We start from the raw sequence: 13,028 nt of genomic DNA, 5'->3' as shown, positions 1-13,028 counted from the left end.
GTCACAATTAATGTCCTTAAGACCCTTAGGAGGCAGGCCCCTCAGTTGCCAGATGAAGAAACTGAGGTTAGAGGTCACCCAGCCTCCCCAAGGTCACTCAGCTTGTTAGGGACAGACAGAAATGACAGAACAATCCTCTTAAATCTCCATGTAAAGTAACTCTCTGCAGATTAGATAGAAAGAAAAATCAAGAAAACATTCTGAAAACAATAAAAGATGGACAGTTCAGCCTTGCCAAGAATGAACAATCATTCATCTCATTTTATAAATGAAAGGGTATTTTTAATAGGAAGATCTGGGTGCATGCAAGGTCACTTCAGTCGTGTCCGACTCTTTGTGACCCTATGAACTGTAGCCCCCCAGGCTCCTCTGTCCATGGGCTTCTCCAGGGAAGAATACCAGAGTGGATTGCTATGCCCTCCTCCAGGGGATCTTCCTGACCCTGGGATTGAATCTCTTATGTCTCCTGCCTTGGCAGGCAAGTTCTTTACTAATAGTGCCACTTGGGAAACCAAGGAAAAATCTCAGAATAAATCCAAGAAATGGTGGTGGCTTTACATGGAAATCCATGCATGTGAGCGTGAGTTTGACACAACCATCTTTTCTTTCTCATCTAAATACAAATCTGCAACAATTTCACACACCTCTCTCTGAATCAGCATCTGGGAACCATTGCTCTATCTCATCCTGCCAATATAAACCTAATACTCACTTTCATTCCCATTTCTAATTTGTGGGAAGTTAAAGCACCATTATCTAAACCATTATTAAAACTTTGAGAAGAGGAGAAACTGGAATTAGATTAAATCAATTCTAAAGTCTGTCCAGGAAAAGGGCATTAGCAGCTACAAAGCCAGAGAATTTAGCAACGAGTAAACTTTGGCCACCTCATGCGAAGAGTTGACTCACTGGAAAAGACCCTGATGCTGGGAGGGATTGGGGGCAGGAGGAGAAGGGGACAACAGAGGATAAGATGGCTGGATGGCATCACCGACTCGATGGACATGAGTTTGAGTAAACTCTAGGAGTTGGTGATGGACAGGGAGGCCTGGCATGCTGCGATTCATGGGGTCGCAAAGAGTCGGACACGACTGAGTGACTGAACTGAATTGAACTGAAACGAAACAAAAGAACCATGAACCTGAAAGATGCTAACATATTTTTTAAAAAATTTTTTCAGGACCTAAAGCCCTACAGAGAGTCCCTTCCCTGAGAAGGACCCATTCAATAGTTCCACATCTGACCCTGACCTGACTGTGCTCATGTGTGATATCTGGGTTCACCCTCTCATATTTGGCACCTTTCCTCTGCCACCCACCATTCGCGGCTCATTTCCAGGAGAATACACCAAGGTTTCAAAAACCTTTAGGGAGGAACCAAACTACAAACATTTCTTCAGGAGACCCCTTTCTCTTGTGTGTGTGTCTCTCTATGACACAGCTTCTCCAGTCATTGTGACCAAAGCGGGGTTCCATCACCTAAATCCACTGGCTTCACATTCCTAAAGTCTAGGAGGTCTGGGTTAGGAATGAAACTGTCTTTCCTCATCAAACACTTGCACGTCTAAGCCCAGTCCAAATGAAGAATATATAAACTCCTCTTTGGAGACAGCGTGGTGGATACCTATTTTAAAAGGAAGGCAGCCTTGAATGCAAAAACCAGAATCAAACGGCCCATCTGGAATCGAATACAAAGAGAGAAAACAACACATAGTCAAACAACAAAACACTATTGTGCCAGGCATTGTTCTAGGCCTGTTAATCTGCAACAGGGGTGAGTCTATGTCCCATGGACATTTGGTGGCATCTGGACATATTTTTGGATGTCACAACTTGAGGAGGGATGCTATGGCCTTGAGCAGGTAGAAGCCTGGGATGCTATTAAACATCCTGCAATGCCCAAGACTGCCCCCACAGCAAAGATCTATCCAGTCCAAAGAGTCAACAGCACTGACGATGAAGAAACTCTGTTCTAGGTTCTGGAGGCACCACAGTAAACCAGGAAGACCCAGAAATCCCTGTCCCCTTGGACCGTGCAATCTAGTACAGAGAAACACAGCATACCTGGAACCCATTAGAAAATGACAGACTGGGTCACAATGTAAGTACTGCAGAAAAAGTGAGCAGGGGAATGGACATTGAGAGTTTAGAGGGAGAGCCACAGCACAGAGCGTGTTCAAGGCAGGGATGACATTTAAGGGAAGACACGAAGTCGGCTGGGGAGGGAATGAACGCTACTGCTCTCCGGACAAAGACAGAAAGTGCACTTGCTGGCCCCAGCAAGTGCAGCTTACAAAGGGCCAGAGGTGGAGAGGCCTGGAGTGTTCCAGGAATGGTGCGGAGGCTGGCTGTCGCAGAGAAAGCCAGGAGAGCAGCAAGAGACACACACACAGTCAGCGCTGACAGGGAGCCCGCCCATAAAGCGGTCTGCCTTGGACCACGTTAAGGGTCTCGAGTTTTACTGATACCAGGGAGGGTTCTGAAGCGAGAACATGATGTGATACATTTACCATGAGGTTTCTCAACCTCAGCAGTAACAATCTGGGGACAGATGATTCTTCATTGTGAGACTGTCCTCAGCACTGGAGAATGTTCAGCAGCATTTCCACTCTCTACTTACTAGAGGCCAGTAGTAACTCTCATCCACTGTAGCAACCAAAAATGTCTCCAGACATTGCTAATGACCCCTGAGTGGGGCAAGCCACCATTCAGGTTGAAAACCAGTTTTAACATAGACATTGTGGCTCCTGTGTTGAAAAACCCACTGAGAGGCAGCAAGGACAAAGGCAGAAGACTGGGTAAGAGATAATTAGACAGCGAGGCCAGGTGGCAGTCTGAACCAAAGTGGGAGCGGAGGAGTTGGTGACAAGTAGGCAGATGCTAGGGGCATCCCTGGTGGCTCAGAGGGTAAAGAATCTGGCTGTAATGCAGGAGACCCACGTTCAATCCCTGGGTTGGGAAGAGTGAAAAATTTTCACTCAATTATTAAACAATAGCTTTACAGTCTAGAGAATAAAGAAATCAATAGCCTAGTAAATTGGGCTTCCCAGGTGGTGCTAGTGGTAAAGAACCTAACTGCCCAATGCAGGAGATGTTAAGAGACCGGGGTTCAATTCCTGGGTTGGGAAGATCCCCTGGAGAAGGGAATGGCAATCCACTCCAGTATTCTTGTCTGGAGAATCCCAGGGATAGAGGAGCCTGGCAGGCTACAGTCTATGGGGTCGCAAAGAGTTGGACACAACTCAGCAATTAACAGTTTTCTTTCTCAGGAGGATTCTAGACATAACTTCAACTCCAAAAGACAATCCAGAAAATACAACTGATAGACAAGCCAGTTGCAGCCATATTCCCCTTCTGATTTCAACTTTTTCCAACCAAGATTATAAGAAGGGAGGTGCCCAGGCAAAGACTTAAGACAAAAAGCCACGAGGAGGAGGCCCTGAACATGCAGCCCTTGTAAAGTCACACAACAGATGTCGATGACAATACATCAGACAACTGTGGAGAACTGTACTATAGGGAAATTCTGCCAACCCCATATATTTATTCACAGATTTTATTTCACTGGTTTATTTCAAAGAGCATGTGTCTGCTCCACAGACAAGTTTTACAACTTTTTTAATTTAGCCTTCCTCTGTGCACCGGTTCCATCCTGCACCTGTTTCCAGCTTCAACGTGTGAAACCAGCGCTTCCCACGTCCCCGAAATTTTCCTTACACGTGCAAGCTAGCTCCTGAGGATGCTCAACCCTTGCAAGTCTTTTTTTTTTTTTTTTTTTGCCAACTCTGAAAAAGAACAGGCCCCAAATCCTCCAACGTGAGTTTCATGGCATTCATCTGGGTTTTTCCAGATGGTATTTTCCTCACTCTCTCAAATTTATTTAATGTTATGTATCAGCTACCATCAAAAATGTTCCAAACAGTCCGGTTAATTCATTTCTTTCAGGACTACACACACACACACACACACACACACACACACACACTCTCCCTCCCTCATTCTGGCCATGTAAGCATTTGCTTATAGAAGCAAAAGCAGAGACTGCTCGGTAAAACACTGGTCCCTTCAGCCGAATACAGATAAAGCCCCAATGAGCATAACCAACAATACCCTTTACACACTATTACTCCACACCCCCAACCCCCAACACACACAATCTAGGCTCACACACAAAACAGCCATTATGAAGAGAAACCACCAACTAAAGGCTGGTTTTAGGCAACTAACTGCATAGGAGGTTTCCTTCCAATCTCCGTGAAGCAGCTGCCAAGAGGCTGCTTCAGCCACCCAGTCAGTCGGTGTGCTCCTGGCAGATTTTCTTCCCCAAAGTGGATTCAGAGCCTGACACAGCCCTGAAGGAAACGAACCTAACTGCACAAGTACCAGTCCCCGGTGCCCCAGCAGCTATGATCACACCCCTTCACTCCGGATTCAGTCCTTCCTTCACCACGATTTCAGGACCCTCTCCCCTTCTGCCAGCCAGGCCCCTTCGCCCAGACACTACGGACGGTGAGGGACGGGCAGGGAGGTTTGAGAAGGATGCAGAAGCACCGCTGAAGCGTCCAGTTACAGCCTAATGCTACCTCACAACTGAGGGGTGGAACCCTCACCGCCTCAACGGACCACCTCTCTTTTAGTAAACACTGGAAATGTCCTGAGTGGCCGCAGGACAAAGAGGAATGAAGACACCCAACCTGCTCCAAGGGCCAAGCGGGAGTGGACGCAGCCTAAGAAGCGGGCACCAGGGCTGGTGCGACGCCAGACCAGCAGGTGTCTTCACTCTCCTCCCGAACAGTTTTAGAAGCGCCCAGAGAATTAAAGACGCGTCGCGGCCCAACAGCGGTCACTCGCCAAATCTCCGTCTCAAAGTTTTTTGCCCCTCCAGGGAAGGCCTGCATTTGAATGGGACCCCAAAGCCCGGGAGTTCCACCTGGCCGAGGAGACACGCCCCCCCACCTCGCACCCCGCCCCTCCCGCACCGGGGAGCCGGGCCGGGAAGGTCAGGGGCGGGGCTCGGGAAACCTCACCTGGAGGCGGCCCGAGGTCGGTTTTCCCAGAGGGGCCCGACTCCTAAGCGGCCGACAACACAGGAGCGAATTGCTTCCCTCTAACACCGCGCTCGACCCACCGCAAGCTCTCCCTCTCCCAAGTTCTCAGCCCGCTGGGACTTTCAGAAAAGGGGTCCACTCGAAACTCAACCCAGACCGCGTCCCGGCCCGGCGCTCCTTCTCCCCCACCTCCGCGTCGGGGCACTCCCCAGCCCCCACCCGCTCTCCGCTGCTGGTATCGCCCACCGAGGGGTCCCCTCGGCTGTCCGGCGCTGCCCGCCGCGCCCCCAAAATGCGCTCGGGCGGAGACCCTCATTGGTGCACCCGGCCGGCCGGCACGGCCCCCAACTATGGGGGTCGGTTCGCCCTCTGGCCCGGGGCAAGGGCACGGGGTCCTTGTCCCAGAGTCCGGGCCAGCCGCTGCCCTCGCCTCAGAGTGGGAGGCAACGGGTCCTCCAGGTGCGGGCCGCGCCTCCCTCCAGCTGTCACCACTCACCTGCTCTTCAAAGGTTGACTTTTGAGTTCGTAATAGGTTTTGGGCTCTTCGTGAAACTCCTCCCCGACTTCGAAATCCGGCACGATCCCCGATTCCGACTGCATGGCTCCAGCTTCCCGTCCTCGCACTGCTCCAAAGTGAGAACCGAGCCCGGGGGCGGAGGGGAGGTGGCGAGGCCTGGGTCCCCCGAGCGGTGCGCCCCCAAGCCGTGCAGAGCTCAGCCCGCTGGCCCGCGCGCGGCCGCCCGCCCCGGCGCCCGGAGTTTACACTCGAACCGGGACGGGAGGGGCTGCTGCCCGGCGCCGTCTGGGATCTGTAGTCACAGCCGGGCCGAGTATACCCGACTTGCCAAGAGAGCCGCTCGCCAAAAAACTACAATTCCCAGAAGGCTAAGCGAGGGCAGAGGCAACGTGGTAGACACCGCTAGTCCAACTCCTGTTTGGATTCATTGTCAATGTCAGCAGCTCCTCTCCCTTCTCTCTCTCCACTAGATTCAAGGGTACAGACTTGACCATTTAATATTAATAAGAATGGACTCAGCTTTGTTCTCCTACCATCACTCCTCCTCCAAGCTCACACATTCGCGAGGGCACGCCAAGTCCTTATTAAAAAAAAAAAAAAATAGTAAAGGGTTTTGGCACTAGAAAGTTTCAGCCTTCAAGTCTCTCTTAAATAGACTTTAAATCAGGCTACATGTATTAGAGCGCTGCTGCGACAAATCAACCTGTCCTCGATTTGGAACTGCGTGGAGGAACTTTCCTTCACTCTGTAAGTAAAATAGTACTGTGGAAACTGTTCTTGTGCGTCCCTTTCCTGTAACTAACTCAGTCAGTGCTTTTACAATACTCTTCAACCAGCTGAATAACTCTCCCCTTTATCCAATTAGCCACTTCTAATCCAAAGCGGCACTTGAAAGGTGCAGTTAATTTTAAAAGGCACAAAGTTACAAAACAGCGTCGTCACTGCCTGCTTTTAATTTCTCAGTTGGCTGGGACTTCAAATGAAATCGCCCTAACTTTACAGGAGTGAAGTTGTGGGGCACATAAAATGTACAAGTGTCAACTCCCCCCACCCCCACCACAGCTTCCCGGCACTCACTTAGGTAACAGATTAACAGACACTGTTATGGCTCATTTGAACTTCCAGTCTTTCCCTCTGATTAGTTCCAGTAGGGTATTTTTCTTTCTTTTAAAAGTGTTTGGAGGTACCAGGGAGGAAGTAGAGAGTTAGAGGGTGGCTTTTAAAGTTCTAAGACCCACAGTTGAAATCCTGAGTCCTTCTCTAAAGTGCTGTGTAATCGTGAGCTTGTCACTTGATTCCTAGAAGCCTTAATTTCTTCATCTATAAAAAAGGAGATTGCAAAATCTGTTTTTTGAAGATGTTTCGAAGTCAAATGCAAGAGAATGATCTGTAATCTATAAAAATGCTGCTCAATGGTCATTGTTTTATTTGTCAGATCTTGAAGATATTCCTTAGACTAACACTTCATCTGTGAGTTTGTCCTTTCAAAAGTAATAAATGATCATCCTGCGAGAAAATTCTAAGGAGGCTAGACTAATGACCAGTACCTCCCAGGAGTTGGCTGTTTGCTAGTTTGCCTTGGATGAAACATCACATTAGGTCTATACCAGTAAAATATTACAGAACCTGAACACTCCTGTGGAAAATAGGCTTTTTGTGCTCGTGAAATAGGATCCCAGATTCCATGATAGATACTACTGGAAATTAGACATTAAAAGTAAAAAAAAAAAAAAAGTTATTCTCTGCCAGAAAGAAGAGGAAACGTAAAACGTGCAAGAAACAATGAGACTAGACTTGTAGTCTTATCTTGTTTCTCAACTATAGGTGACTGGCTCAAATGGTAAAGAATCTGCCTGCAATGCAGGAGACCCAAGTTTGATCCCCGGGGTTGAGAAGATTCCCTGGAGAAGGGAATAGCAATCCACTCCAGTATTCTTTCCTGGAAAATCCCATGGACAGAGAAGCCTGGCAAGTTACAGTCCGTGGGGTCTCAAAGAGTTGAACATGACTGAGCAACTAACATTACTACTACTCGGAGGGGGTGAATATCATGATAACATGGGGGTGTTACAGGAATTTAAGGGGTATGGGCTAGAGACTCTTTATGTCTTGCACAATGACAAACTTTCTTATCCAAATATCATCCATACCTGTATTGAGAAACACTGGAATCTTCTTAATCTTTTGGTTCACTGGAAACCTTTTAATATGAGGAAAGTCACTGACCTGCTCCACAGAAAATGTGGATGAAAACAAGATTCTTGTGCCTAATTTTAGTCCATTGACCTTCAAAGGCTATCAAGGACTTCGGGTTCAGTTCAGCTCAATTCAATCGCTCAGTTATTTCCGACTCTTTGCAACCCCGTGAACTGCAGCACGCCAGGCTTCCCTGTCCATCACCAACTCCCGGAGCTTGCTCAAGCTCATGTCCATTGAGTCAGTGATGCCATCCAACCATCTCATCCTCTGTCATCCCCTTCTGCTCCCACCTTCAATCTTTCCCAGCATCAGGGTCTTTCTAGTGAGTCAGTTCTTCGCATCAGGTGGCCAAAGTACTGGAGTTTCAGCTTCAGCATCAGTTCTTCTAATGAATATTCAGGACTGATTTCCTTTAGGATAGACTGGTTGGATCTCCTTGCAGTCCAAGGGACTCTCAAGAGTCTTCTCCAGCACCATAGCTCAAAAGCATCAATTCTTCGGTGCTCAGCTTTCTTTATAGTTCAACTCTCACATCCATACATGACTACTGGAAAAACATAGTTTTGACTAGACGGACCTTTGTTGGCAAAGTAATGTCTCTACTTTTTAGTTTTCTATCTAGGTTGATCATAGCTTTTCTTCTGAGGAGCAAGGGTCTTTTTGAATTATAACGAAATAGTCCATTTTGTCATTATATCCCATAGTGACCTGCTAGACCTAAGGGATCAAACCCAAAAGGGAATAAACTGTCAGGAAAGCTAAGACACCTGAACTTAGCTCCAACTAAGTAAGCTTGCCCTGAGGTACACACAGATAGCTGCTATTTTTTTCTCCTTCACCTTTTCTTCTGATCTCATCCTACTCGGTCCAGGAAAACAACTCTTTTCATCACCTATGGTCGGGTTATTGATGACAGTGCCATCTGCTACCCTGTAGGAGAAGCTATGAGACTGGTCCTGACCCATCAGGGGGGCCATTTTCCTAGCCATGGTGATTCCTTGAGGGATGGACACAGTGTCCTACTGTGACTAGAAGTCCTCCTTGAGACTCTGCTTCTGGGGTATCTTGGGAAGACTGTCTGATTCTTGGAAGCACAGTGCTGGAGGGAAGGAAACCTAGAGCTTATTACTTATGGCCACAGAGAAATGGCCATTTTTGATCAGCAGTGAAGCTGATAAAAAATGAGAGAAAATGAGACAAGATCAACAAAAGGAAGCAGAAACAAGCCAACTTGAGAAAAGAAAAGAACAGTAACATTGTTTCAGCTCTCCATTCCAACCATATCTGAAGTCAGATATCCTTGGACTTTTCATATGTATGAACCAAGTTTTTTATTTTTGCTGTAACTGTTAAAAATGTTCAAAGTAAAAATGCACTGGTTATGAACATGGTATTCTGTTAGGTACCCAGACTACAAGAACGTATCTGACGTCCTTCCTGCCCTCAAGAGGCTCAAAGTTCAGGAGTTGAGTCAGGGCTTGTAGCACAATGAGAAGCCACACCCAAGGTGGCAAACGTTAGGCAGCAGATAACTGGTGTGTGATTTATGTTTTATATTCATTTATCTCAACAGCTATTTGTGAAGCACCTACTCTGTGCCAGCCACATTATGTGCTAGCTATAGGGGAAACGGCAGTGATGAGCCACCTATATCCCCTGTACTCAGAATAGGGTGCCTGTCTTTTTAGAAATAGGAGTGAAAATGATTTCATGGATAAAGTGACAGGTAAATCCTACAAATGTCTGAAAAAGAAGCAACCACTGAGAGCAAAAAAAGAGATGATTCTTGGAGGAGAAGTGACTAAGCTACAAAAGAAAGAAAGAAGGAGGGGAAGGAAAGTAGGAGAAAAGAAAAGGAGGAGAGAGAGAAGGAAGGAAGAGAAAGAAAAAAAGGAAGGGAGAGAATAAGAGAAAGAAACCTATGTATAAACTATGAAAACTACCACCAATTCCCAGGGGGAAAAAAAAGAGAGAAACATGTTAATAACACCACAAGGATTCAGAAGTTGAGAAATCTACAAGACATTGAGAAATCTTCAAAAAAACAAACAGCATGAAATAAAGGGGAAGGAGGAACTGCTATAGATTTTTAAATATTTAAAAGACATATTAGGTACATGAATTAATTCTCATCTTAGGAATGATTTTGGAAAAAAAGAGACATATCACTCAAACACATTTTGGAGGCTTTTATCTGAGTTCTGATTTGAACAAAGCAAAGAAGATGATTAATAAATAATCCAATGCAAAATTTGTGAAGCTTAGATCTGAATATAAATTGCAACATAAATGGATTAGGAAAAGGCTGGTGGAGGTATGAAGGGCAATTTAAATGAATTTAGGAAAGGAAATCTGAGTCTCAAGAATAGCTGATGGCCATGCAGCAGTTGAAGAGACACCAGGGTTAAGAGCTGAGCAATGAGTTTGAAGAGAGGCTTCCCTGGTGGTTCAGGCGGTAAAGAATCCCCCTGTAATATGGCAGACCTGGGTTCAGTCCCTGGGTTTGGAAAATCCCGTGGAAAAGGGAACAACTACTCACTGCAGTATTCTAGTATTCTGGCCTGGAGAATTCCATGGACTGTGTAATCCATCGGGTCACAGAGAGTCAGACATGACCGAGCCACTCTCACTTTGACCTTGTTAAGAACTTCTAAAGAAAAATTATTCAGGCACTTATTAAAGAACAATAAGCCCAGCGTGATTCAGGGGGACTACTGCCATAGGTGTAGGAACAACAGCAATGGGTGGGGTTTTGCAGTAGAGGAAACACACTGGGATCAACTTCAAACACAACAAGAAAAAGTTGGAGATTTATATCCAAGAAACAGAATGTGTATTGGGGTATGGAAAGTGGTCAGTGGGTAGAAAATTACTAAAAAGGTAGTGTAATTCTTTGCTTAAACTGACCTAACAGGATTCTTGCTAAAGGCAGGCTAGGTAATCAGATATTTCCTGGGGGATGGTGGGGATGAAGAAGTTGATCAGATATCAGGGTAGGGGGTGCTGGTTAAACTGACTTGACTGGATTCTTGCTAAAACTGGTCAATGCTAGTGGAAGTCCAAAAGTCAAGGTCTAACTGGGAAGACAATTCAGAGGCAACTAACTAAAGTTTAGTCCAGGAGAGAGATTCAAAGCAAAGAAGTGTCTTTTATAGGGAATATAGCCAATATTTTATAACAACTTTAAATGGAGTATAATCTCTAAAAATATTTTAATCATTATGCTGTACTCCTGAAACTAATAAAATACTCTATAAATCAACTGTACTTCAATGTTTTAAAGTAGGAAAAAAAATTGTTTAATTATTTTTAAAAAAAGAGATGCCTTTTGTAGCTCATGAGCCCCAAAGCCCCTACAGTTCAAGGAGTCGCAAGAGTTGGACTTATTGATTAAACAACCACCACCATGTTATTATTACATATTTAATTTCAAAAAATATTCAGAAGAATATCATACTGAATACACCATTTCATCACATACTTTTCCCTTTCATGTAATATGAGTAGTTTTCCTTACCCACAACATCATTTTAATTTTTTTTAAATACACTTTCCATTCAGTAAATTTGCAAGAACTTATTTTTCTAATTTCTGTATTGCTGGACTTTTAGATTGTTTTCAATTTTTCACTATTGTAGGTAATTTCACTCCTATCCAAGTAACTAAATCTTTGCTCCCATCCACAATAATTGCCTAGAAATTAAACTGCTAGGCCAAAAAGTAGGTGTGCTTTTGAAATTTTTCCAAGAGGAATCTTTTTTTCTTTTTTTTCCAAGAGGAATCTTTTTAAAACACAAATCTCATCTTGTCTTTTCCTTATTTTAAAACTTTAGGATTCCCCACTGAATAACAACCAGGCTCTTTGACATTGGATAACTGGCTGTCTATGTCCTGGCTCCTCCTATCACTTCTGGACCTCCTCTGAGATCACTCCCTGACTTCCATATTAAGTAACTCCAGTGACCCCAAACTGCTGAAGTTCCTGGAATATGCCAGGCTATTTCTGTCTGGAGCACCTTTCTCTCCTCTTTTGCCCAACACACTCCTTCAAGACTCAGCTCAAATGTTACCTTCTCCAGGAAGCCTTGCTCTATCCCACCAACCTTCACCAAGTTCCCAGATTGGTTTAAGGGTCCGGTCCCTAAGTTTTCGAGATATGCTATCTGCAGTCCCCAGTCCTGGAGTCATCTGCTTAACTTCTCTACACGGCTGCCACCACCCTAAAACGCCTCCTTCCTCCACCCCCACCACCCCCCACCACACACACACCCGCAGTGCACTCCTTTCCCTGCCCAGACGATGAGCTCCCAGAACACTGCGTCCATGCTCACAATGAATGTTTAAAAACTGTCTGTTGAATAAATGAATGGATTAGCCATCGTGTGAAAGAAAATATGTTTTCTAGCAAACACACATTGTTCCTTTTTGTAATGATAGCAAGGATATTGCAAATGAAAATAGAATTTTTAGTAGGTTTTCCAGTGTCCATTTGTACTTAGACAAATATTGATGAAACAAAATAACTAATTTCTTCTCCAACACTAATGCTCTATCTTAGTCTCAAATGATTTATCAAAGCAGAATTTAGCCTGTATCCCAGTGGCACGGTTGATAAGGAAGCTGAGATTTCTTCATTAGAGCAACAAGCAAACACGTTTAGACTTGCTCATGGGAAATTTGGGAAAATATGCTGGAAAATAACCGAATGAATCATATTTAGCACTTATTAAAGGAACTAAAATCAGAAATCGAAATAAGCCAAGATACATGCACATTTCCTGTTGTGAAGATTGCAGGGGTAAACCTCAAGGGATCTGATGTTCCCAACCAAGTTAACACAAAACATTGTCAAAAAGTTTTAAAAGACAAGGACTCATTTGTCAGGTTGCAGATGAAAATATATTCATCTTTATTTCCTCCTAGAACTCAGTAAGGAGTAAGGACTCAGTGGGCTGTTGCTGAACTGATTTGTCAAAAGTAGTGAGCTATTTTAGCACTTGATATTTTATCAAGCCCCGGGGATCAAAGGTCAAGTAGCTGGAGGAAAAAAAAAACAGAAAACTTCCAACCTAGGGGCAAATGAAGAAGAGGAGGTCCCCAGGGACTCATTTCTTAGAGATGAGGAAAGGAATTAATATTAATTTCATAGGGATTTATACTTGTAAAACACATAGACCAGTGGTTAGCATATGACATACTCCATACAAGACTTTTGTAAAGTAAGTAAAATAACTAAATCTTTATTTCTTTATTCATTTTAAAAAT

At 44.8% G+C, this 13,028-nt stretch overlaps 1 protein-coding gene across 3 annotated transcripts in view; it reads right to left on the bottom strand.

Annotated features, from left to right (window-relative positions):
* MITF (melanocyte inducing transcription factor) overlaps nucleotides 1–5,799 on the bottom strand; it is a 224,935-nt gene extending 219,136 nt beyond the window's left edge. For all 3 annotated transcript variants that reach the window (XM_043441848.1, XM_043441853.1, XM_043441850.1), the window contains exon 1: nucleotides 5,544–5,799. In XM_043441848.1, coding sequence (XP_043297783.1) covers nucleotides 5,544–5,647 — 104 coding nt within the window. In that variant the 5' untranslated portion in view covers nucleotides 5,648–5,799. The remainder of the gene's footprint in view (nucleotides 1–5,543) is intronic.
* Between the last annotated feature and the right edge of the window lie 7,229 nt (nucleotides 5,800–13,028).

Source organism: Cervus canadensis, chromosome 22, assembly GCF_019320065.1.
Source record: "Cervus canadensis isolate Bull #8, Minnesota chromosome 22, ASM1932006v1, whole genome shotgun sequence".
Classification (NCBI taxonomy): Eukaryota; Metazoa; Chordata; class Mammalia; order Artiodactyla; family Cervidae; genus Cervus; species Cervus canadensis.
The sequence above is the reverse complement of the archived record's forward strand: the minus strand, read 5'-3'. Positions and strand labels throughout refer to the sequence as shown.